This window comes from Columba livia, chromosome 22 (assembly GCF_036013475.1).
Source record: "Columba livia isolate bColLiv1 breed racing homer chromosome 22, bColLiv1.pat.W.v2, whole genome shotgun sequence".
NCBI classification, from domain to species: Eukaryota; Metazoa; Chordata; class Aves; order Columbiformes; family Columbidae; genus Columba; species Columba livia.
The window spans coordinates 6,641,661-6,666,335 of record NC_088623.1 but is presented as its reverse complement, the minus strand read 5'-3'; the positions used below and the strand labels follow the sequence as shown (position 1 = coordinate 6,666,335).

At 57.6% G+C, this 24,675-nt stretch overlaps 2 protein-coding genes across 9 annotated transcripts; one reads left to right on the top strand and one right to left on the bottom strand.

Moving 5' to 3' along the window:
• Positions 1 to 3,820: 3,820 nt before the first annotated feature.
• On the bottom strand, positions 3,821 to 11,491 carry LOC110355492 (uncharacterized). 8 transcript variants are annotated; one of them, XR_002408210.2, is made up of 6 exons: positions 7,826 to 10,192; positions 7,194 to 7,312; positions 6,735 to 6,823; positions 5,788 to 5,898; positions 5,178 to 5,276; positions 3,821 to 4,314 (listed from the first exon to the last, which is right to left on the bottom strand). XR_002408210.2 is itself a non-coding variant. In XM_065039083.1 (6 exons), the coding sequence occupies exons 1-6, from the start codon at positions 8,353 to 8,355 to the stop codon at positions 4,014 to 4,016; spliced, it is 1,227 nt and encodes a 408-aa protein (XP_064895155.1). In that variant the 5' UTR covers positions 8,356 to 10,144; the 3' UTR covers positions 3,821 to 4,013. The 8 variants fall into 8 exon arrangements, 6 of the variants coding, with proteins under 6 accessions (XP_064895155.1, XP_064895154.1, XP_064895156.1 ...); XR_002408211.2 differs by having other exon boundaries at positions 6,735 to 6,820; XM_065039083.1 differs by having other exon boundaries at positions 5,788 to 5,879; positions 6,735 to 6,820; positions 7,826 to 10,144.
• Positions 10,320 to 24,530, top strand: BAK1 (BCL2 antagonist/killer 1). Its single transcript, XM_065039089.1, has 6 exons — positions 10,320 to 10,468; positions 14,095 to 14,214; positions 18,583 to 18,718; positions 18,854 to 18,997; positions 20,307 to 20,487; positions 20,613 to 24,530. Exons 2-6 carry the CDS (start codon positions 14,127 to 14,129, stop codon positions 20,715 to 20,717), a joined length of 654 nt encoding a protein of 217 aa, XP_064895161.1. The 5' UTR covers positions 10,320 to 10,468; positions 14,095 to 14,126; the 3' UTR covers positions 20,718 to 24,530.
• Positions 24,531 to 24,675: the final 145 nt, after the last annotated feature.

The following is a 24,675-nucleotide window of genomic DNA, read 5'->3' as shown; positions in this document are numbered from 1 at the left end:
AATTGGCCCCCCAGCTCCGTCCCCTTTAAAAGCTCCCACCTACCCATCCGCCCCTGCCATTAAAGGGCCAGGGTCCCTCCATTCAGTGCTGCCATTAAAGGGCCGGGGATTCTCACTTGGGTGCTGCTGGACTAAAGAGTTGGGCCCTCAGCTTCTTCCTGCTTAAAATTTTCTCTGCAAAGAGAGAAAGGGAAGATGGGGCAGGCAGCAGCAGTGCCTCATCAGACACATTTCCACCCTCAGAGGTGAGGGACATCCTTGTTGCCATCTCATTGTGCTGAGGTGAAGAGATGCTGGATGTGAACCAGCTTTACAGTGGGTCCAAAAACTGCTGGGAAGGAAACAGCCCAAAGAGCACCAGGAGAATCGATAATAACCAGGCTGAGATCTGATTTCAAGGTACCAGCCACATCCAGTTTGAGAATAACACTGGCTGGGTGTGATCAGCAGAGTGCCAGGCTCGGCAGGGGCAGGAGCAACGTGCTGCTCTGGCACAGCCATGTACATCGGTCAAGCCCGAGCATCCGCAGCAGGATATGTGCAGGAGCGGTGCTGGGGAGCCCGGACACCCTCAGAGACCATCCCACTGCCCGGGGCTGAGTCACGGTGCTGCGCAGGGCGGCTCGGTGGGAAGCTTCCACCAGCACGGAGGAATGCACTGAACAAAGCCCCAAAATCCCAGTTTGTTGGAGAGGGAAGAGTTAGTCACACCAGTGCTCTGTGCTGCTGAGTCACCCGCAGCCACCCAGCCCTGGGACAAGGGACTGCAGGGTGGGAGCAACTGTTTACTGACTTTACATGTAAATCAATCAGGAGGTTGTGACGAGTCCATAAAGCCAGACAGTCACAAGCTGAGAGAGAAGAGGAATGGTTGGGCAGAGTTTATAGCTGTTAAAGCAAAAAGGAACCATAGAGGCATTTTATCTGCAGGACCGGAGCCAGCTTTAAAAATTATAGGTAACATTATATTGCATTTTATATACCACCAACAGACCCAGAAGTTCTTTTATATGCTGCGGCAGATGTGGCTCCTTCCTGCCTGACTGAGAGCAGCAGCGGGACCACGATTTCTAGAGGCATCAGCATCTCTGCTGGGGCTGTGGAAGCGCAGCTGCAAGCGGGCAGCTGATGGCTTGAGAGCCCATGCAGGGTGTCCCGGCGCAGCTAACGGCAGCTCACACAGAGCAGGGTGCCACCACCTCCTCGGACTCTTAAACTGGGACACAAAGCATGTTCCTGCTGGTAAAGCGGAGTTTCCTTTATCATGGATGCCAGCTTAACATCTAGCATTTAATTTTAACACTCAAGGCTCGATTTTCCAATGACTAATGTTTCCTTTGATCAAAATCACGGCTCTGGGGAACGCGCCGCCCCGTGCTGCCGGGAGGGAGGTGTGCGCAGCCCCGGCCCGTGCAGGACACGCTTGTCCCGGTGGGATTTTCCGGGGAGGCTGGGCTGCGGTTGTTGCTCCTCGTCCCGGCTGGGAGCAGCTCTGCCCGGTTTCCCAGGTCTCTGCTGCTCCCTCCGTTGCACCAGCCCCCGGGAGGGCTGTGGATCAGTGCAAACAGAAACCAGGTGTACCTGTAACCTGTGTGAACACAGAGATCCAGATCATTCCTGAATGCAAAGCAGGAATTACTAATAAATAGATCTGCTTGTGAGCGTGGCTGTTGCTCCCGCTGCAGGCAGGGCAGGGGAACCAACCGCCCAGCCCGCGACATGAGAATCTCTGACCCACGGCTGCTCGGCCGCTTGCCTCCAGCACTTGAATCACTTCTCTCATTCAATACAGAAGTCAGAGGATTTCCTTGAAAATAGAGTCTTTGTTTGCAAATATTTCTGCCGGCTGGTCCGGGGCTGTAAGTGCTCTTTGTTGATTAAATGACAATCTCTTTCTCGGCTGGTGCGATGCCATCAGCAGAGGGACATGGTTTTGGGGCTGCCTGAATTGCCAGCAGAGGCTCCGTGCCTGTGCAGGCGCCCTGTGCAGAGGAAGTGCTGCATGTGTTAGAGAACAGGTTTGTTTTTAAAAAATACCAGGCTACATCCTTAGTGGTTTTGAATTTGGGGCACAGATTGTCAAGCTGTTCTGTGATTTTAGAGCACCTGAAATAATGGGGTCTTAGGCTGGAGGCGATCTCCTACAACCTCCCAACCGCCATCGTAATACAAATGGGTCGTAATAAAAAATAAATTAGTGTGAGTCCACAGAAGCCAGCAGAGCTCTATCCCTTCCACAGGCTGAGGATCCAGATTAATATTTCATTTAAAATATTCTATTATGTTGGCTCGTATCATTGTAATATCTGAGTGGCTCACATTTGTAATGCAACTTTACAACAGCTTTGTGAGGCCAGGAAATCTCAGACTGGAGATGATTTCAGACACTGGCCGCCTATTCCACTCGGAGCTGGTGCAGCATCCTGCACAGAGGAGCCCATGCTGGGGCCTCGCGGTGCTGCTGGGGCTGCAGAACGAGCAGAGCGAGACCCTGCGTCTCAGGACAAGGTTGCACCGAAGCGCAGGGCGATGCAGGATGCTGGATTGAGCCTCCCGCGCTGGAGCGGTCCCACCGGCACATCCATCCCTGCAGCAGCCCGGTGACTCCAGAGCTGCACCGTCAGCTCCCATCGGCGCAGGAGAGGACACGCAGCTCTGCAGAGGCTTTTCCATCTCACAGGGTTTGTGAGCAGCCCGGCTTGCTCTGGCCCCACATTAGTGTTTGTAAACAACGCGCTTATAATACAGCAAGCAGGATGTGGAGCACCACGTGAACGTGCAGCTTCTTGTTGAGGCAACAGGCGCGACTCTGCCCTCGGAGGGTAAAACAGCAAATCTCACCAAGCTAATTTCCAGCATTGCCAAGGACAGCTCAGCGTAGGCAGCTCCACTTCCCACCTCCGCAGTGGCAACAGTGCAGGGACAAGGACCACGCTGACCAGGGATGCTCGGATGCTGTGGAAATGACTCGCTGCTTCTGCCAGACCTAATTTAGCAGCCAACCCCAGCTGCTTCCCAAAGAGGCACACGTAACCCTGAACCACGCTGCAGCGAAGTGAGTCAGCCACGGCAAACCCTTCCTCCCAACACCTCCCGGCCTTGTGCTGGTGTTTGACATATGACCTGGTAGAAGCAGATTGCTAATAATAAATACCTGTATTTTATATAGCACCTTTCTTCGGGAAATCTCAGACGGTTTTACATAGAAGTCAAGTCTATTTGGAGCTCAAGGCTCCTAAGGATGTGTCAAGGACAGAGAGTTTTGGTACCCAGGAAAGCAACACGGGAAGAGTCTATTGCCAGGGCAGGTCTGCTAAACCAATCTAGCAAGAAAATAATGATGGCTGTGGTTAATTGGCCATTGTTAGGCTCCAGAGTAATCACCCCAGAGATGATCAGGGAGTCCAGCTCTCCCACAGCCACAGTTTCAGGTTTGCAGCCCAGCCTCCTGCGCTGGGTCCGGCTCAGGAACTTGGCGAGTGGCGCTGGGTGCTGGTGCGTGCACCGCGGGCTTTGTGCCGGGCAGGTCACTGGGCGGGCGCTTCCTGGCATACAATTCCCAAATTAGCAGGAGCCGGGTGCCAGCAGCTCCTCCGGCCGCAGATGAGCCGCGGGGGCTGGGAACCGCAGCTGAGGTCAGGGGTTTGAGTGCCCGGAGCTGCCGAGCAGCACGGGATGGGATGAGGATGCGGGACGGGGCATCTCCTCCCACACACCCAGGGGGAATGAAGGGGCAGGGGGACACGTGTCCACCCAGGGGATAAAGATCATCACCAGCCAAACTCATCTCACCGCACCATTTGCTGTGTGGGAACAGAGGCAGAGACCTGTCTCCTCTTACCCTGAAGCTAATAAATAAAAACCTTAAAAGCCACAGAGAATAACTGATGGGGAGAACAAGAAAAAGCTGGAGGGTGAACAGGCTGGGAAAGGAGAATAAGTAATTCAACACAGACCTGTTTAATAAGGGAAAGTGAACAATCAGAGGGAGAAGTGAGAACAATTTATTCACACTAAGTTCTTAATCTAAAAAATAAAATAAAATGCAAACCAAAGGCAGGCTGTGCCAGGCAGGGGCGGGAGACCCACGGGTCCTTCCCCAGGAACAGGAAAGGAGAAAGCAAAAAGGGAAACATGGTGTGTTCAAAGGGGCACGTAGGAGAATGAAGAGGAAGAAGATGGAGCTGAGGAGCTCTTCGGGCCAGGCCTGAGCCTGGCTGAGGCCAGCGTGGGGAGCGGAGAGGAGGCGCTGATCCAGGGGGGCTGCGGGGGGATCCCTCAGGGGCTGCTCCCCACTGCTCCAGGGAGCTGGACCTGGCAGGGAGAGAAGGATGGAGCTCAGGGCTGGGAGCAGCCGAGCCAGCCCCACACCAGCCCCACGCCAGCCCGGTGCAACCATGAGCACAATCCAGGCTGCTCCAGCAGCCACTGCCTGCACCCCTGCAGCCCCGGAGCAGCCGGACACCAGCAGTTCCCCCCAACTGCAGCTCCGGGAGCCTCACTGGGCACATCCCTGCCTTCATCTGCCTGTGAACACCGTGCTAGTGCATCAGCTGCTGTTTGCAGACACCCTCTCGGATACTGAAAGGAGCAACCATGCCGGATCAGCCCTGCAGCCTGGGGCTGCTGGCAGATGGGTTCAGAGAGAGAACACCCCCGTTAAACCCGGGTGCTTTCCTGAACGCCGTGCGCCTGCCCACACGCTGCAGAGCGAGGTGACTGCAGAGAGCTGAGCGCAGAAGAAAAAAAATGAAGTGAGCAAACAACCCAATAAAACTCCTGGCCCATACAGCGGGAGACAAAGAAACCACCTCCGTGCTCTGTTTTCCAATGGTGTTTTGGAGTTTCTGACCCCATTGTTGCAGCTACTCAAGACAAGACATCTGGGCTTTGCACGAGGGAGAGGACGGGATGCTGCGGGGGGTCAGCCCCCAGCACCCCCTTCCCACCGCCCAGACGAGCCTTTCCTGTGCGGAGCGGAGGAAATGGCTTTTTCCTCTCCGCGGGGCTGTCCCTGCCTTCGGGGGGAGCGTGCTGGCGTTGGGCTGCCCGCATCTCCCACCGACAGGGACAACTGGCTGTGGATCTGCCTTGGCAGAGCCGGGCTGGGAAACTGCTGGTGCCGGGAGAGATGTCCCATGTCAGTGCACTGATGGTGTTTGTCTCTTTCAACTGACCTCAGCCTTCTCCAGGGGTTCCTGCTCCGCCTGCTCCCCACCATTCCCAGCTTCTCCCAAGGCAGCCAGTGGGTTTCTCTTGCTCCGTCTTCAGAAAACCTCAGCGAGAGGAAGAAACATGTCAGGCACAGGCACCGACTGCTACAGAAAATTGAAATAACCCCGAACGTGGTTCTCTCTTCACGCAGAGCCCAGCCGGCCCAGCTGTGACACCCTCCGCGTGGTCTGGGCACGGCGGCTGCTCTGTGGGGACCCGGGGCATCTCAGCTCCGACCTTGTGCCCCGGGCAAGAATCGTTTGGGTTGGAAAAGACTTTGAAGAGCATCAAGTCCAACCATGAACCCAATACTAAGTTCACCTCTAAACAACGTCCCTATTTTTGATGCAAACCCTCTGTGACCCGCGCAGAAACCCCGGTACAGCCCCCGCCCCGTCCCCGCTGTCCCCAGCTCCCCGCAGCTCCAGCAGGGTGGCCCTGCCGCCGGTCCGCCCGCTGTCCCGCTCGTTGGCAGTCGCACAGTGCCACCTGCTGCTGCCGGGACACGGTGTCCCCGGCAGGTTCCCGCAGCGGGTCTGGGGGTCCCGCTCCCCCCGGGCAGGAGGAGCTCACCTCTCGCCCAGGGCGGCAGCGCTGGGGTTTGCTGCATCCGAGAGAGGCTGCTCCTTGCTTTCCGGCTCCATCAGCCTCCCTGGGGCGCCGTACTGCACCAGAAGAAAATAACTTAAAAAAAGCACAGTCATTTTGTCAACTCTGACAACAGTTTGATTCTGATGTAACAGTAATTCCAGTAGCTGATTTTGAAAATAAACCCAAATTCTACCTCTTTGTCCCCTCGCCCAGAGATGCCAGAGCGCTGCACACAATCAATGGGGTGTCTCTGGGCACAGAAACCGAGGCGAGGAGGGGAAAAGGTTGGCCCAGGGTCACCGAGGGAGCAGCACCGAGCCCCAGCAGCCATCTGGTCCCCAGGATCCCACACTCTGTTGACTTGTCTCCCATATTTTGCCAGGCAGTGGCAGGATTTGTAGCTTGGCTATGTCATATCATAGAAAGGAGATCTATTTTTAAAAGCGCTGACTTTTCAACAGCTTCAGGCAGCTCCCCAGGACTACTGTTCAAACGCTGCCCCAGAGTCCCTCTTTGCTGTCTGGAACCAAACACTGCCCATTTCTCACAGAGCTGATTTAGTGCCCTGCAGCACCCTGCAGAGAAGAGGCTGAATTTGTCTTGTACCCGCAGGCGGCACCGTTCACACCCCGCGCTCCAGCAGAACAGCTTTATTAAACCACCAGCCCGTCCACCACCCCAGCCCATTCCCGCAGCTCCGCCAGGTCCTGCGTCTTGTTCAGCGCCTCTCAGAGCCCTGACCGAGCAGCTGGAGCCTCTGCTCTGCTGCAAACCTGCCCTATGTGGCCTGGATTGGAGATTCCATCCTGCTCCATCCGCAGCTCCCACTGGCTGGCTCATGATGTCCTGCAAATACTTTGGGTATTACCAGCATCCCCAGCCTGACCCCATCTCAGATGAAGACCCAAGATCCATATCCTCTCACCAACCTTGTGTGAACTCCCCCGAAGCCGGTTCACATTGAAGAGCCTGTTCCATGAGGACAGCTCTGCTTTCGGGGAGCCTGCAGCCTCATCTGCTGTTTAAAACAAGTCCAAAGAAAACAGTGACTCCCTGGCACTGTCACCTCCCTTCCTTCATGCTGTCCTTCCACAACAATCAAACATATCCCCACTGGAGCATCTGAAAGAGGGTACAGTGCCAGGTCTGGATCCCCTGGCATGGCAAAGCAAATGGAGTAAATGCCAGGTGCAGGGGGCGCTGAATCCAGCGAGCAGCTGGGAGCGGCGCCCCGTTCCCCCACCCTGGTGATGCTCAGGGCTCTCTGCCCTGGCCCTGGGGCCACCAGGCATTCCCTGGGACTTCTCCCACCAACCAGCCGCCCCAGGCAGCCCCCGAGTCCGCAGGGATGGTGGGGATTTTCCCTTTCCTCTGAGCTGTCCTCTCACCTTTCAGGAGCTGCTCTTTCTCCCATTCAGTATCAAAATCCATAGAAAACATTAGCTCAGGGCTTGCACTGCTGGTAACATCTTCGCCATCAGCACCCGGACCCTGAAGAAGCCCATCACTGGAGGCAAAGCACAGTGCGGTGTGTTCAGACAAAGGCTGGCAGCACCAGAACTGCAATTTCTGCCCCTCTCGTAGCAGCACTGACACGGCTGGATCTGGTTCCATCCCTTGTCAGTGGCCTAGGGAGGCCGAAGACTGCAAAGGGCATTAATTCGGGGTTCTGCCGGGTGCCGCAGCCCGTGCAGAGCTGCCCGGGGACAGGTGCAGGTGGGTGCAGGGTGCCCCAGGGCTCTGTGGGTTCTGGGAGCCACCTGCAGCCACACTAGAAACACTGGGCTCATTGCAAAGTTTTAAGGAAGTAAGGGGAAAATTGGGGTTTATAAAATCCAAATGAGCAGCTGTTTACAAAGTCCAAACGAGCAGCCTTCTGCAGAGCCCCGGCTGCTGGGCATCTGACAAGCCCGATGAGGCCAAGGGGGCTTCTCCCTGTCCCCCCGGGGCAGCTGTATCTGTGGGGACACTGAGGCAAGCCAAAATTTTGGCTCCATGCCACCCCCACCTCAATGCTTACGTCTCCAGAGCTTTGCTGCTGAAAGTCTCCAGCATAGCCGTCCCCTCCTCACCGGCCAGGCCTGCACGCTGCCGGGCTGGGCTGCCGGCAGGACTGTCCCCCCCGTCACTGGCCACTGCCATCTCCATGTCACTGGTGCTCAATGTCACACAGCTTCTGCTGGAGCTGCTCCCCAGGGAGCCGGCGAGGCTGAGCTCCCCCAGCAGCGGCTCCATGCTCTCCCCCTCCCAGGGCTCCCAGTGCGGGTGCTGCTGGCCCGCCAGCTCCCCCGGGCCGCTGCTGTCCCCAACAGCGCCCAGCTCCTGCCCCTCCATGTGGGGCTCCCGCGTCCCCCGCAGGAGCCCAAAGAGGCTCCTGAGGAGCTGGAGCAGGGGGGCACGGCCGGGAGCGCGGGTGACCGTTGGGGCATCCATAGGTGCCAGTGCTGGGGGCCCAACGGCTCCAAACTGGGCTTGAACTGAACAGGCCCAAACCGCCCAGAACCCAGAGCTGCAGCACTGGAACAAGGCCAGAGGGGGGCCAGGTGGCATCTGGGGGACAAAGGATGCCCAGCCCAGGGCTGGGAGGGGACACAGACCCAGCACAGCCCAGGGCTGAGGGAACAGGAGCCCCAAAAGGCAAAACCCCCCTCCTACCCACAGGAACTTGCGCCTGCAGCACCCCAGCTCTGGCCTGGCCCTGAATCTTCACAGCAGCAGGGGAGGGTGGGAGGAAGGGGGAGGCTCGTGGAGACACGCAGGAACTCCTGCAGCAGCGCAGTACCACGGCCAAAGAGATGAAGGGAAAAAATTACTCCTTCTGCAAGCAGCAGCGGAGCAAACAGCTTTTAAATGTAGCGTCTGCATTTGCCATCGCAACGCGATACATTTGTGACGAAAACAGCAGCAAACTCAAGGACTTGTTTCCCAAACTCAAGCACGTTTCCCATGGGTGTTTTCCCTGGTCCACAGTCTCGGGCAGTCTCCCAGCAAAGGGGCTCCTGGTGCAACGGGAACAGTTCACATCAGCAGCCACAGAGCCCGTGGAATTTCTTCCCTATTGCCTCGGTATCTCTAAGCCACTGCAGCAGCAAAGCAGATCTCCATGCCAGAGCCACACGTGGGATTTAAACCACTCATCAAATGATCTCCTAATGACTTGCTTGCCACCATCATTCCTTGATGTCCATGCTGGCCGTTCCCATAGCAGAGCTGATGCTTTCAGACTCATTCCTCTGTTCCTGGTCCCTCCCTGCTCTTTCATTCTCTCCAGCAGCTGTTTGCAGACCCGCGGCAGCGAGCCCTGCTGCCCACCCACAGCTCAGCCCCCACAGGCTCCTTGCGGCACTTGCTGGGGACACACAGGACTTGCCCAACCCTCCTGCACAGCTTATTTTCTGCACCTTTTGCTGTTCAACGTGCTTAGAAGCAGCTATGAATACCATATACCTGATGCACACCCAGTACCACTTTCCCGGCTGATTTTCTACAGCCGTGCCACAGAGGAGCTGCGCAATGTGATTGAGGTGGATGAGAAGTGGTTTGCAAAACGAAGAAGGATTTTAGATGAGATTTGCTTTTGCAAAATTCTCACCAACACTGCTGCCTGATGAGGCAATACTAAGCGATGCTAAATCTGCAAGGGTGGTGAGACTCCAGAACAGCTCAGACTGATGTAATGTGGTGGAGAGAAGCACAGGACTCATCCTGTGGCAGTCAGCACATCCCGCTGGGTCAGAATTCAGCTCCAAACCGGGCCACACACACACTGGCTGCACACGAGAGCAGCCACCACCAGCACAGATCAGCAAGGGCACTGGGACAAACCAGAGATAGGGACATTCAGACCCAAAGAGCCACCACTGCCACATTTACCACCAAAACTGGGAGGCTGCTGTGAGAAATCACACCTTTCCTGCAGCCACTGTCATTTCTCCTAATCCTAATGGATTTCACGTTTCCCCAGTCACTTGGCATGAACCACCTGTGCCGCCAGCCACTCTTCTTCTGGTGGATCAACACAGAATTTTCCTACTGGAAGCCAGAAATGCTCCAGTAATGACTTCAACAGGGCTCCCGGCCCTACCTGCCGGGGAACCCAACAGAATGCAAACCGACCGCACTGAGGTACCACGGCCTTAACCGAAAGGTCAGAAAAGTCACTGGAGAATCCACAGAGAAGCCGAAGACTCAAAGGCGAGCAGGGTGCAGGCCGGGGTGTGCCAGCCCCGCAGCGCCAGGCTCGGCAGAGCAGCCCCGGCCCCGCGCAACCCGAGTGCCCGCAGCCGGGCGGTGCCCCCGCTGCCCCTCAACCCCAACCCCAGTCCCCGGGCGGTGCCGCCGCTGCCCCCCAGCCCCGTTCCCCGGCGCTCGGCGCTGCCGGAGCCGCTCGCCGCCGGTTCCCACGCTCCGGCCAGGAAGGCGCCTCTAGAGGGAGCTGAGCCCGCCCGGCTCCGCGGCTGCATCTATGGTCTGGGGTTGGGTTTCTATCTTTTTTTTCTTTCGTCTTCTTTTCCCTCCTCCTCCCGCCCTGCTCGCTTCCTTCCCCCGCGCCGGGCGCTGCGGGAGGCGCCAGGAAGGAGCGGAGGATGGGGATGGAGCGGCTCTCCGCCGGGATGCGGTGACTCCCGGCACCCCCGGCCCGCCTGCTCCGCGCCGGGACGCGGTGAGTAGCGGGCGGACACCCCCCAGCCTCCCCCGGGATGGGTTATCTTGATTTCTTCATTCAGCGGGCCCGGCCGAGCGGTGCCGGCGCTGCCGTGAGCGGGGCAGGGGCGGGTAGGGATGCACCGGGAGCCCGAGGGGTCCCGGGGGGCGCCGGGGGGACCCGGCAAAGCGGAAGGGGGGCGCAGGGCCGCCGGGCCTCCTCCGGCACCGCCTGCTGAACAAGGGTAAAGTACACGGTGGTACCTCAGCGAGCAGCGCTCGGGGTGCGCGATAGCTGGGCCAGGGCTGAAAGGTCTCGCTCCGGGCTGACCGTTGCCCCAAAGAGGGAGTATCGCCTCCTTTCATAATGTTTCCTGAATAATTCTTTGTCCCTTGCAAGGCTGCAGAGATGACAGCCCCCCTGGCATCCCCATGCTCGGTGTAGGGGCCTGAGCGGTTCAGGGTGGACAGGACCGTTGGGAAGAGTCGTGTCCTGCAGAGGACGGGGTGACATCCGTCTCACCCCGCTCTGGGCTGTGACCTCAGACACAGCACACGCGGCTTTGCCGCTTCCTGCCCAGCGGCACTAAGGACCTTGGGGACACGGGTGCAGGGGGTTGGGGGGACCCTGGCACAACATCTGCTGGGCCAGCAGGACCTGCTGCCCAAACTGAGCAGACTCACCTGTGTTCTGGTCCAGGCCGGGAGCATCGGGGCTGGTCCTGCGCTGTCCGTGCAGGGATGGGCACAGGGTGCGGGGTCCTGGGGATCTCTGTCCTGGAGAGCTGCCCTGCACACAGCAGCACGGAATCACTCCCATACGCAGGCCCAGAGCTGTGAAACGCAGGCCCCAGAGGATGCTCCGCGCATTTCCGGGAACAGGATCTTTGTGACATGTCGAGGGGCCGGTTCAGAGCCCCATGGCCAGGCTTGTCCATAGGGATTATGACTGCTCCTGCAGAGCCTCACCCTGCCTGCAGTTCACAAACCTGCCTCCCTGTCTGGGCCAGTCCCACCACCTTCCTCTGGAGGGGAACTGGTGAGCATATCATGAGAGCACACAGTGCTTGTGTGAGAGGCCTTTAAGCAAAGGAGATGAGGGTGAAATTAGAAACAGTTGAGGCAAAGGTCTGATTCTTTTATTAGGGAAACCTGGCAGTTTCCAGGAAGGCTGATTCTTTGCATGGCACGTGCTCATTAATAAAGATAAGAGTCCTATACCATCTTGGAAATGTTGCTAAATCGACATTCTAGGTGCCACCTACTGCTTTTTTTAACTCTTTGCAACCTCCAACAAGAGTAAAAAGTCAGGTTGGAGCTGAATATTTTAGCAACTGCTGAGAATTAGACACTGTGCCCAGTAACCTGCAGCTTCCCCCAAAGCCTCTCCTCAGCCCGCTCTCAAGTCTTGGAGAGGCTTTGTTTCCTGCAGCTCGTGTGACTAGATGGGTGTCACATCCTCCACATCCCTCCCTGCTCCCTCCCTTATGATATTTTCGTAACAAAGGGGGAACAGGGCAAATCGAAGGGGCATTGGGCTGGGAAGCAGAAGTGTGGGCAGCAGTGCTCTGGGCCATGGGGAGGAAGGCCCGGGGCACCCTGACCCCAGGGAGGCTGGCCCTGAGCTGTGTGGGCATTCCTGGTTTGCGGGGGGCAGTTTGGGGTCCTGCCCGGGGAGCCTGCGCAGCGGCAGCATGGTGATGGGGACGGAGATGTGCGCGTGTGCAGAAGGGCCGCGGTGTCCCGTGTTGCAAGAGAAAAAAGCGCTGCAAGAAGCTATATTGAGAAGGAAACCGAAAATGAAAGTTCCTCTGAGATGCGGGCCAAAGGCGCAGCCTCTTCCGAAGGGCTTGGCCAACGGCGAGCGGGAAAAATCCCGTGAGTCAGCTGCCTCTGGGCACCGGCTCCCGCGCTCGCCAGCCGTCCCTCCTGCCGGGCAGTCCCGTCTGCGTCGCAAACTCCCTGTTACTCATGGCTGAGCTCTGAGAGGTGAAACACAGCCGGCTGCACCGACAAACCTATTTGCAAACATCATTCTGTGGCCATTGGTGTGGTATTGTACAGATACTTTACACGGGTGGGTGGGCGAGGAGGAATCCGGGTGCTGCTGTGACCCAGATCTTGGCCAGCCTGAAGCTTTACCATCGCCGCACGAGTTGGTGGGGTTATGGCAGGAGCCAGCTCCCCTCCCAGCCCCACCTCTGTCCCAGCCGCTGGTCCTCATGGCGCTTTCAGCTCTTCCTTGGATGGGGTTGTTTGAGGTTGGGGAGGAAAAGGGAAGTCCTGTCCTCGGCGGTGCAGAGGAGAAAATAGCATCTCCATCTGTGGCAGCACAGCTCGGCGTCCCTGAACGCAGCTCTGCAAACACACCGTGGCTTCCCAAGCCAGGCTTGATAAGCTTTGGATTTCCACCCCCCCATCCCCACCTTGACTGCAGGCTGTACTTTATATTACCTTTATAGTCTACATTTATTTTTCCTTCCCAATAGTCTTCAGTATGAAGTGATAAGCTTGGACCATGTGTTGCACTTCTACTCTTGACATGGGTGCTTGTTTATCCATAACCAGCGCTTTTTAAATTTTTTGCCCAGGACCCAATTTAAACTTCTGGTTGTTAGTGTGTCTTCATTAATTCAGACCTGGTGCAAATCAGAAAGCCCAGTTTAGCCCTGCGGGGTCTGGCCGGGGAACATGCCCCGGCATGCCAGTGGCAGCCCAGGAGCTGCAGGCATTTCTAACCCTCAGGAGCTGTGGGGCTTCGCTTCCCTCTCTGCAAAATCCAGGGGGTGAGGTCAGTGTGAGCAGTGGGGAGGGAGGGGAGCTGCAACGAGCCCTAAACCACAGGGCTGGGTTTGTTCAGGAGCAAACTGGGAAGTTCAGAGGCAGTACGAGCTGTGCGTTTGCCTCATTAAATTTTCTTAGAATAAGAGGAGCTCAGAAGGCATAAAGAACAGAGGGAATTAGAGCCTCTGGATTTGGGAAAGCACAGACCTCGTCTCTTGTTGTGGGAAACAAGACGCAGGTTCTTGTCTGGAGAAATCAGCCCTGTGGCTGCAGCTCCGCGTGGCGTGGGCTGGTGGCTCTTTGAGCCGTGGGGGCTGCGGGTCGGGCAGCAGCGGAGCCCCACAGCTCAGCCCCATGGCTCAGCTCAGCCCCACAGCTCAGCCCCACGGCTCGGCTCAGCCCCACAGCTCAGCCCCACGGCTCGGCTCAGCCCCATGGCTCAGCCCCCAGGCGTGTTCTCCAGCTGCAGCCCAGAGGTTGGTGCTGTGATTTTTGCTTTAGTCCCAGCTTGAAGCCACTGCAGGTGCTGCTGGTTTCTGGCTGAGCAGAGCCGGTGCAGTCCTGCTGGCGCTTTCCAGCAAGAGTTAGTCATCTCTCCACCTTGGAGCCATCTCCCTGAGAAGGGTCAGGAAGCGATGAGCAATCTAGCCAAGGGACCTGAGGTCAGGAACCAGGGAACGCAGATCAGGAGGGGAGGAGCCAGGCGGCTGGCACATAAAAACCAGCAGCATCGCTCCTTCGAGCCCTTGGCTCAGCACAAGGGGTTCCCAAGGCTGGCCTGGGAGCCGGGAGGGACCAAGGGGCTCCCGGTCCCCGCTGGCTGCTCCTCACCTGGGCACTGACTGTGTCTCCTCGCTCCAGGTGAAGCTGATAGTCCCAAGCATCGCTCTGCAATGGCCTCAGGGAACAACGGGGACCCAGCGAGGGCCCCCGGACGCCGGGGAAGCGATGGACGCCGGCTGTCGCAAGAGCTCAACTCAGGTAAGAGCTTGCTGGGACCTCCGCAGAAGGAAGCATTTTCAATCCATTCTTTACTTTTTTTTTCCCCCTGCTGTATTTCTTCATAAAGATGGAGGTTTTCTTTCATACCAGCAAGGCTGGGGTAACAAATCAGCTCCATAAAGCTATGCTGGACTGAATGGGAAGAGCACGTGTTGGATGCTGTCGGGAGATGCTTGGCGCTGGGGCAGCGCGGTGGCAGCAGCGGGGCTGGGGGGGCACAGGGAGAACGGGGTGCAGGCAGCTGCGGGCTGGGAGCGCGGGCAGGGGAGGGCGTGCTGCGGACAGAGGGGGTTAAATCACACAGAAAAATGCACCTTGCTGAGCAGCGCCTGGTCTCCAGCCGTTGTTTCTGTCTTGCTGCACCGGCCGCTGGGTGGGTTCAGCTCTGCAATGTGCCTTGGCCTAGCAGCAATCAAAAATTATGGCTCACCAACATGCAGAAGCGGTTCCATCTGTTTCTCGTGTGTGCCGAGCCCAGCAGACTGTGTAATTGTGTTTCACACTAATGGGTGAAACTGGGAATGGGGCCGAAAGGAGCCCAGGAAAAAGCTCAGCGCCCGCTTCATCCCGAAATGACACAATGCCGCTGCACAGAACGCGTGAAACACGGGTGACTTCTTAACCTGTTTTGCAGGTGGACTTGTAAATAAGGCTGAGTCACTGCAGCTCTGTCAATAGCGGAGATTAGCAGCTCTACCTAACTGTTTATGTGTTCAAGCGCAGATCCAGCTCAGAGCTGGTTTATTGGCCTGATAGTGTTATTTATACTCTGGTATTGCCGGGACTCCTCTCCCTGTCAGAGTACCATTCATGCTACGTCCTGCACGATACACTGAGAGAAAAAAATACCCTGTCCTTCCCTTACCAAAGTCTACAAAGTATGAAAATAAATCAGAGCAGTTGTTTACATATGCAGAGTTCCTGTTGAGGCCAATGAGACGCTGATGTGAAAACCAGCGGGAGGATCGGGCCCTGAGCTCCTGCGTGGACCACACGAGCTGGGACCCAGAGCGCGATGCTGAGCTGCTTTGTTATATCCCCTTAGTGCAGCCGGGGAGACGGCCGGGGCTCTGGAAGCCCCGCAAGGCTGCGCGCGGCATCGGGGCTGGGCACGCGAAGCCCAGCCACCCTGATGCAGTTTGCCGGGTCAGCTTGGCAGCGGTTCTCTTGCTTATCAGTCTGCGTGTGTTTAATACTCACGTAACATACCTACAGAGGTGTGAGGTTTGGTCCTTAGTTGTTTGTCTTCACTTTGGACTTGACATTCCATGTGAAGCAAGTCATGAACTGGTAAATAGTTGCTTGGGGACATTAGTCACGCACCTGTGCACGTCTCTGCGTCTTCATCTGCAAGACCACCTGGTGGAAGCCAACCCAAGTCTGTTATGGCAAATGCCACTCATCCCACGCTTGAATTGCAGCTGCCGTGGGGGGAGCTGAGCCTCCCCTCGAGGCAGGAGTCTCCAGAGACAGATCTTGGCTCCCCAGGGCTGTGGATCTTGGCTCCCCAGGGCTGTGGATCTTGGCTCCCCAGGGCTGTGGATCTTGGCTCCCCAGGGCTGTCTGCTCCCTTCGCAGCCAGTTGCTGTTCCCAGGCTGGAAATCTCCCTCTGTGCAAACAGATGCGCCTCTCGGTGCAGTTACTGCCCGTGTCCTGAGCTCAAAAGAGATGCTGCCAGGTTGCATGTGTCATTATTACAGTCTATAGCAGGGCTATTTAATTTATCTGTAATGAGGTCTGATGGATAACTTTGGTGACACCTGCCAGTTTTTACCGTAGCGCAGCTGCTGTCTGGGAAACGGGAATGGTGAGAAACAAAGGACCTTGCACCGAAATGCAGATGGTGCACGTTTGAGACCGGCCGGGCTCTGGCCGGTGTTGTCTGCGATGTGGGTCCAGGGACGAGGCCGTTGGGGAGTCTGCTCTGGATGCAGAGCAAAGTGGGTCCGTCCCTGGGGTCTGGGGGCTCCTGAGCCCCTAACGCGGCCCCAATGGTCCCCCGGAGGAGCTCCAAGCCACTCTGCTCCTCCCGCTGCAGGTGCTGGGAGTCCAAAGGCAAATCTTGATCCAGATCATCTTCTTTAGAATGGGAGAGACCCACAGACAGCCCTGGTGGGTGCTGTCGGTTAACTCCTGAGAGATAAAAGGTGTGTGATTGCCTGTCCTTGTGTTTCCAAAAATAGCGGCTGGGGTAATTAAAACCAGGGATTTTTTTTGGTGCGCTTATTTCCTCTTCTGTTCTGCCTCACTGAAACTCTGAGTCAGTCAGTTTCATTTTCTGGCTCCAGGGAAGGTGGGATTTGTTTGCCACCAAATAAACCTGCTCCTGCAAAACAAAAAACAATCCCCTGAAAACACGGTGAGCAGGGCTTGGCCTTTCCCCGCACCTCTGTTCACCCCAGCTGAACGCTGTGTAAGCGGAGTCTCCGCACAACACGTCCCCTCTTGTCCCCGCAGCCCCCAGGGCTGGGCCCGTGTCCCTGGAGCCGCGCATGGGCCGCGTGGATGTGACCCGCTGGAAAAACCCGGAGCTGAGCGGTGGGGCTTGTTTTGGGTACAGGGTTGGATGGAGCGGTGCCAGGACAGCCCTGTCAGCCGGGCCAGGTCCCCACGTCCCAGCCCTGGGACGTTGCTGGTGCAGCAGCATCCCGGCATGGCAAATGGGGTTTCCAGTGGCCGGAGAGCTGCGGGGCCAGTCTGGCGGGTGGGGGCGCTGGGTGCTGGGCAGGGGTCGGAGCTGGGCTGGCGGCAGGAGCTGCACTGCCGCTGTGCAGCGTTGCTGGTGCGGACGTGCTGATCTGCTGCGTGTCACCAGCACGTCTTGCAGGGCTGTCACTAGAGCCACGGGTCTGCATGGCCCCACGCTGCTGACGGTCACCCCAAGCAGCTCATTTCCCTGGGCTTTGCGCCTTGGTTAACGTCTATGAATTTCCACCCTGAATGGTGATACCCTGCCAAAGGAGCCTCTGATCTGTCCGCACCATTTCTGTCCCCTACAAATTCTGTATCTTAGAAACGGGGAAGAACTGTGTTACTGGGCCCTTCGGGTCAGCTCCCCAAGCCCTGCAGGTGACGTGGCCGGGCTGGCGGCTGTTTGGGACTGGGTGCTCCAGCCCAGATTGCTCCTCCAGCCAGGGCAAACCCAGCTCTAATCACGGCCGTCCCGTGTCAGCCTGGGCACAGCCCCAGGAGCAGTGGAACGCGTGCGATAAGGTGTTGCTCACCACGACACGTACGGGCCTGAGCCGCTCGCCAGGGCTGCCCGCTCCCTCCAGACCCTTCCCTGCGCGGTGCGGGGACAGGGGACGCGCGTGCGGGTCTCCGGCCGTTTGCAGGTGGGCACACGCTTGTTGGCACTGGTTGTTTCTGACTCATTTCCTGCTCACGCGGAGCCGGCTGGGTTTTCCCATGCTGCCGGGGCCGGGTGACATTGCTGCACGGGCACATTCCCGGCTGAACCCCGAACACCCGGCGTGCCAAGCCCAGCTGGTCACAGCTTCAGGGGACAGAGCTGGGACACCAACCCGGCCCCAGCTCACCTCCAGCCGCCCCTCGCTGCACAACGGGCCTGTCGCTTCCACGGGTGTTTGTCAGCACAGCAGGGACTCGGGTGGCTGCTCCTGCACCATGGCAGGGGTGTGCTGGAGCAGGCACTCGGTTCAAACCGATCAGCTGCCTGTTTATCTGCTTGCAAGCGTGGGACAGGGAGTCACCGGTCTGGGTTACGGTTTATGAGTTATACAAAAGCTCTTCTCCTTTCTGTTCCTGCAGCAGCCCGTGCAGAAGTTGCAAACCCTGCCCTGGCGCTGCTGCCGAGCTGGTGGATGTGTGCCAGGCCGGTGGTGTGTGATTGAATCGGCACGGAATTACACTAAAATGACCCCTTTAGCTTTCGCTCACCACGTCATTGCTGCTGCCATGCGAGGCACGAGTGTTGGTGACACTGGAAAACAAGATTGTTCGTGGAGGGTGGACGGGCGGCGCTAGACGGAGCCTTGGGCTGGGTCTGGGGTCCCTGACCTGGTTTGTGCTGAGCCCTCACGGGAGGTGGGAGAGCTGCCGGGCGCCAGCGCTTGCACAGCTGCTTTGTGCTGGGACGGTCCGGCAGCTCCCTCCTGCCGAGCATGGATTCAACAGGTGGGCTTGTGCCCCAGAGAACAAAGACTGCCTTCAAATTAGTTTTCTGGGAATTAATTTATGTTGGATTCTTTTTGTTTTATTGCTAAAGGCCAGTGTTCATACAAACCTGCACAAATTTAGGCTGAAAATGAGGGAATGTTCTCTCTCTAGCTTGGGGAGACAGGGAGACAAGCTTCTCCCCTTGACTTTTCTTCCTCGTCTCTCAGAAAACCAGGTGGCGGAGGAGACGGAGCTCGTGTTCCGGAGCTACGCCCTGTACCGCTACCAGCAGGAGGTACAGGAGAGAGGGGCAGAAGTGCCCGTGGACCCAGAGATCACGGAGGTCGAGCAGGAGCCGGACAGGTAAAACTGACACCAACCACACACACGTCCCTCAACCCCATCCCAAGCCAGGCTCCATTACACACCCCCTGGGCCCGGCTTACCGGTCTTACTGGGAAGGCGGACCCATCCGAAATGCCGCTTTCCCCTGGGCAGCACCGGGAGGCAGGTGGGGATGCGCCTGGCCATCATCGGGGACGACATCAACCGGCGGTACGATGCGGAGTTCCGTGAGATGCTCAAGTCCCTGCAGCCCACCAAGGACAACGCCTACGAGTACTTCACCAGGATCGCGTCCAGGTGAGGCGCGGCTGCGGGCAGGGCTGCCGCACACCGGGGAGCGAGCGGTCAGACACGGCCAGGGCGCTGGGTTAAGCCCTTGTCCCCCTGGACAGAGCCAGGCGAGAAGCTGGAGCCCCTGTGCTCCCCGTCCCCGTGCACCCCGCTCGGTGTTCGTGTCTAACTGCCTCTCTTCTGTCCTTTTCCTGCTCCCCTGTCCTTGGGAAGCCACGCTGCTCTTCTCACCGCTTTGCCAGCCTGAGGCGGTGAACGCACCGCAAGCAGGTAAATTAACCTCTGTCCCTCTCTTTGTGCTCCTGTGTCACTGTTGTTCCCTCCCGGGCTCTAACCTCCCTCTGGGACCCACACGGTGGCAGCTCCAAGCCAGGACTCTGCAGAGAAGACGGTTCCCTTTGCCTGCCCAGACCTGTGCCCAGAAACAGGACTCAAGTTTAAAACACGGGGCCTGAGTCTACTCTTTTCAATGTTTTGTTTTGTTTTCCTTTTTTTCCTTCTTGCTTACCTTGCTGGAAACCAGGAAGAACACCTTCAAAAACTAGTCTAGATAGATCAGTGCCGAATGTGCCCACAGCAATGCAGTTTGTGCCCACGGCAACCAAAACCTGGGTGGGAGCAGTGGGCATCGACCAGGCACATTTTGCAGGCTCCCAGCCCTTGGCAGTGTCAGTCTAAGGCAAGATCAGATCAGGGTTTGGTTTTGGAGGGGTTTGTCTGTGCAGGAAAAGGGAAAATCCTGTTCTGACACGCTTTGACCATAGATGTATTTAAAGCCCTTACCTCCGGGCACTAGCAAGGGATGCTTCGGGCAGTAGTTTCCGCTCCTGGCTGCACGTGTAGCAGCTCCTGAGCTTGCTGCAGCCTCCAGCCCGACGCCTTAAGCCACCGCCAGGTCCAGCTTAACTTGTCTAACAGCCTTGCCCATGAAAGCATGGGACCGGCAGGCAGCTGATGTGCCCTGCGTTTGGGTGGAGAGCTGGGGGACAGGCAGGGTGGTGGCAGGTCAGCAACAGCCACCCCAAAGCTTCACCTCCAGCCATTCGGAGCCTGTAGCTGCGCAAACGGGATTTGGAAATTCCTTTTCCCCAGGACATCCCTGACCCAGCTGGCTGAGGCAAACAGCGGCTGTGACCCAAGCCGTGTTTGTTCTGTTCTGAACACACCTGTGGTTGTTGGTGGCCACACGTCATTTAGGCACAAAATTCCGTGTGGCTGGGATGCAGCTCAAGGAGCAGAGCAGCATCCCCAGCCCTGCCCTGGGCTGCAGAGGCCAGGGAGCGCTGATTTAACCAGACCATCGCCTTCGTTCCAGCTTGTTCGAGAGTGGCATCAACTGGGGCCGGGTGGTTACACTGCTGGGCTTTGGCTACCGCATGGCCATCCACGTCTACCAGCAGGGCATCCCGGGCTTCCTCTGCCGCATCGCCCGCTACATCGCGGACTTCATGCTGCAGAACCGCATCGCGCAATGGATCGCCCAGCAGGGAGGATGGGTGAGCCTGCGGGTGTCGGGGGGCTTGGGGATGGGGGCACTGCCGCGGCGGCTGGGCTCACCCGGGTGCAGCAGCCTGGCCCAGGCAGCTCTAACACACTCTGGTTATTCTCTGTTTCTCGTTAGGTGGCTGCACTCAATCTGGACAATGTTTACGTGACGTACATGCTGGTGGTGTTGGCCCTGGTCGTGGTGGGGAACGTAGTGGTACGACGCTTCTTCAGGCCCTGACTGTGGTGGGGGCAGAGCCCGGGGGGGCCCGGCCAAGCTCGCTCTCAAATCTCTGCATTGACGTCTCCCAAGACAGGGAGGATTCAAGGGACCTCTGAGAGAGAGCAGCTTGGACCGGTGACCCTCCCGCCGCAGGGCCCAGGGTCTCTGGCACCTATGCGGACACCACCAGGGGCTATGGAGAGAAGCAGTGGGGGGGCCGGGGGGGAACGTTCAAATTTGTTGTCTGTTTTACGCCTCGCTGAGGACGGCGCATCACCGTGCCGCTCCTGGCACGCAGCGGCGAGGCGGAACAGGCTCCTCTGGAGTCGCAAACATGCTGTGATGATGCCGGGGTGTGTGTGTGTGAGCGTGTGGGTCTTGTCCGCGCCGTGGGGCAGGTGCAGAGTCCCCCCGTTGCAGATGGCTCTAGCCCAGCCCCTGCCTGCATTTGACGAGGGATCGCAGCCTTGGTTGCTGCAATCAATGTCTCTACGTGAGCGTTAGCCCGTGCGGGGCTTTGCTTTCACCTTCCTCTGCTCCTGAGCCCATGTACTTGAGCCTCCTCTTTCCTTTTAACAAGCATCCCTGCCCCTTTTTAAAGAAACACTCTGGCTCCCTGTCCTCTGACCGGCGCTGGTGGCGCTGGCAGGCGGGATTTCCCTGCCCCAGCCCGGGGCCCGTGTGCCGCCAGCCCGGGGAGCACCGGCAGGTTCCGCAGACACTACCGGAGCTGCGGGTGCCGGGCGGCACAGCCTGCCCGCCCTCCCTGCGTGACCAGCTGGTGTCCCTTTGGGTACCGCGGCTGCAGGCCCGTGCCGCGGCAGGACGGTGCCGGAGAGCCCTGGATGAGCCCAGGGCTGCAGTATTTCACGGCTTCCCAGACAGCAGAGCCCAGCCCCTCTGGGCACAGCGTCTTTGGGAGTGACTTGATCTTGTTCCGTTCATGACTAATGCCTGAGCGTGATTTTTAGGGGAGGGAGGGAAGCAGGCTCCACTCTCCCAAATCTTTCTGAGTTTTGCGAAACAGGGGGATCATCTCAGCATGACACGTGGCTTTGCTCTGCTCTTTTTACTCCAAGTGACTCTGTAAGGCTTGAAACTGTGACTGGCCCTGTCTGAGCCAAACCTGCTCCAGCACCAGCACCCCCAGAGCAGGTCGGGAGGGAGCAGAGGGACGTCGCGGGAGGGCGCGGAGCAGCGGTGCCATGTCCGTGCTCCTCTCCTGATGCACGGGGCCCTCTGGGCTGGAGCCTGGGACAAGGGGAGCCCTGAGCAGGCTGAGCTTTCCTGTCACCTGCTGCAGTGGCCACCACCAGAGCCCCCGGGGACAGGGACCGGGGAGCTGCCCCCTGCCCCACCGTGACAACCACATTCCTGACACAGCTGGCTAACCTGGCTTGAAAACACTCCAGTGTTGCCTTCCTACATTAATCTCTACCTTCAGATAAGACCTTTTTCCCCTCAGTTTCTATCCCTTGCTGCAGTTTAAGCTTGTGACCACCCACCCTGTCCAACACAGGACAGGACAGCTCAATCCTCCCTGCAGCACCTTAGCAGGACCTGCCAGAATTCTGTAACACTTATGCCAACACATTCCTGCCTCTTTTAACATCAGAATGGCAAACCTTTCATCCTGTCTCCGTATCAGGGTCTTTCTGTGCTCATCATTTTGACCCCAACTGTTTCTGCGTATCCATTTCTCTAGTGGAGTGCCCTGGACTGCGCTTAATAGAAAGGCATTAAAATATTCGCTGTAATATTCCTCTTCTATATCTGTTTTGGTTGCTTTATTCGCTTGGTGCGTGCTGAGCAGCACGGCCCTGCGGGCATTGTCCGTGCTCGGGCTTTGCGGCTGCGCTGACCCCGAGCAGCTCAGAGCCCACGAGCTCCTTTCTCCCCTTGCAAGGGTATTTCTTTGCATTCACCCACATGCAACTTCACTCGCCATCGTGCCACCTCTTCACCTGTCCTGAGCAGATCTGGAGATTTCCTCGCGATCTCGAGACTCTTCTCTGGTGTGAACCAGTCTCACCAGCTCAGTGTCATCTGCAGTTTCCCATCCCCACAACTTACCTTCTTCTGGCTGAAACACCACCAGATGGAGCCTTTTTGCCACGATGAAAATGAATTAATTGTCTTTTTCCTTTTCTCTTGATCGCCCCCATTCTTGACACACCACCGTCCTCTCAGCTGGTGTCTGGTGCGGTTGTGTCTCCAGCAGGACTTTTTCAGAGGACCTTGGAAAGAGAACAGTACAGCAGCGTTTATTCACTACGGCACTGACACCCTCCTACAACTCTAAGCTTGGAGAGAACTTGTGCTTGTCCCAAAAGCCATGGGTGTTTCAGCTTGCAAACCAAATTCAGCTGTAAGGCCAGCAGGCTTTAAATAAAGAACGTTTTTCAGCTTTATGGCAGCTGATAAAGCCTGTGGTACCAGGACACGGAACTTTTAAAATAGGTGCTGTAGCAAAGTTTCCATTTGACCGTTTTCTCAGGGGATCTGCAGGGGGTTGTCTCAGGGTGTCGGTGCGTTGTCTCCCTCTGCGCCCACCTCCCGTCGCCTTCCCACGCTGCTCACGGGGTGAAAGAACAGGCTGAAGCGGGACTGCGGGTGGCGGCCGGCGTGCAGTTCTGTGTCCCGTCACCGGATGTCCCCAGCCCTGCGGCGCAGGACGGCGGGACAGGGGCTGGACCGGGTGGCAGCAGAGGGGACGGGGCGGGCTGGCCCCAGCAGCTGGTGCTCTGCGGGCTCGTGGAACCGCAGCGGGATCTACCTCCAACCCACCCAGGGCCCGGGCAGCTCTGGCCGCGCTGCCACCGGCCACCCCGAGCACCTTCGCTGTTGCTCTGGCTGGCTGTGCCATTTTGGAGTCTCTGCTATATAAGCAAGAGCTCCAGATAAAACTTAGAACAACCCCGACATTCCCTCGTAGGCTGAATCAGGCAGTCTACTCTGCAGGGATAAAGCCCTGATCAACTATGATATTTTTAAGCAGTGTAAACTTTGTTTAGCCATCAGCCCAGTCACATATTGTATAATTTCCTGTCTCAGACAGGCCCATCGATGCACTGAATAGCTGCTGTCCCCTTCCCAGCCGCTGGTGCTACTGGGGGTGACTGTGCCCAGGGCTTCAGCCTCTTCCCCTGCAGGGAGATGGGTGGGGAGCTCTCGATGGGAGAACAAAGGCAGAAGCTGAGGAGAAGGCTCTGCCACGGCTGTTCACAGGCAGAGGGTTGTTCGCTGAACCACTTGGGTTGGAAGGGAGGTCTGACCCCCGTTCGGAGCCAAACCCTTGGTGCTGCGGGGCCAGCGCTGCCCCAGAGAGACCAGCGTCCCCACGGCCGGGGCTGGTGGCAGCGTCCTGGGAAGCTCTGCGGGATGGGGTTTACACGTATACTTGAAGCCACACTATCACTAGTAATCCCGGCTCTTCCTTGCCTTTTTCACAGCACCAAAGCGCACGGTGTTGGCACCGCTGCTTCCCCAGCCCCCCAGGTCTCCCCCAGCACTGCAGGGAGGGACGGGGTGTGTGATGGAGCCGTAAAACACGCACTGACTCTGGGGGAAGTGACCGGGAAACACCGTTTCTTCCCGGGGGGGAAGGAGACCGCAGGTTGTCCCAGTAGCAGCAGGAGATGGGAGCGAGCTCTGCCTGCAGGGCAGCTCATCTTTGAACCACGGGCAAAGGGGCTGTGCGGAACGCGGGGCCTTGCTTTTATATGAATAAACATTTCTTTCACAAATATTCTGTTTTAAAATGACATAATATATATTATATATATAAATATATCTGTGAAAATAAAAATGGAACATGCAGTGCAAACTCTTTTCCTGGCTGTGTTGAGGGTTTTCTTCCAGAAGCTGTTCTCCATTGCAGGCTGCTCTGGGTACATTATAGCTTCTCCTGCACAAGCTATTTAGTCTCAGTTGCCCCAGTAGTCTATGGATACCAGCCCTTCTTATGTTTTTTCTA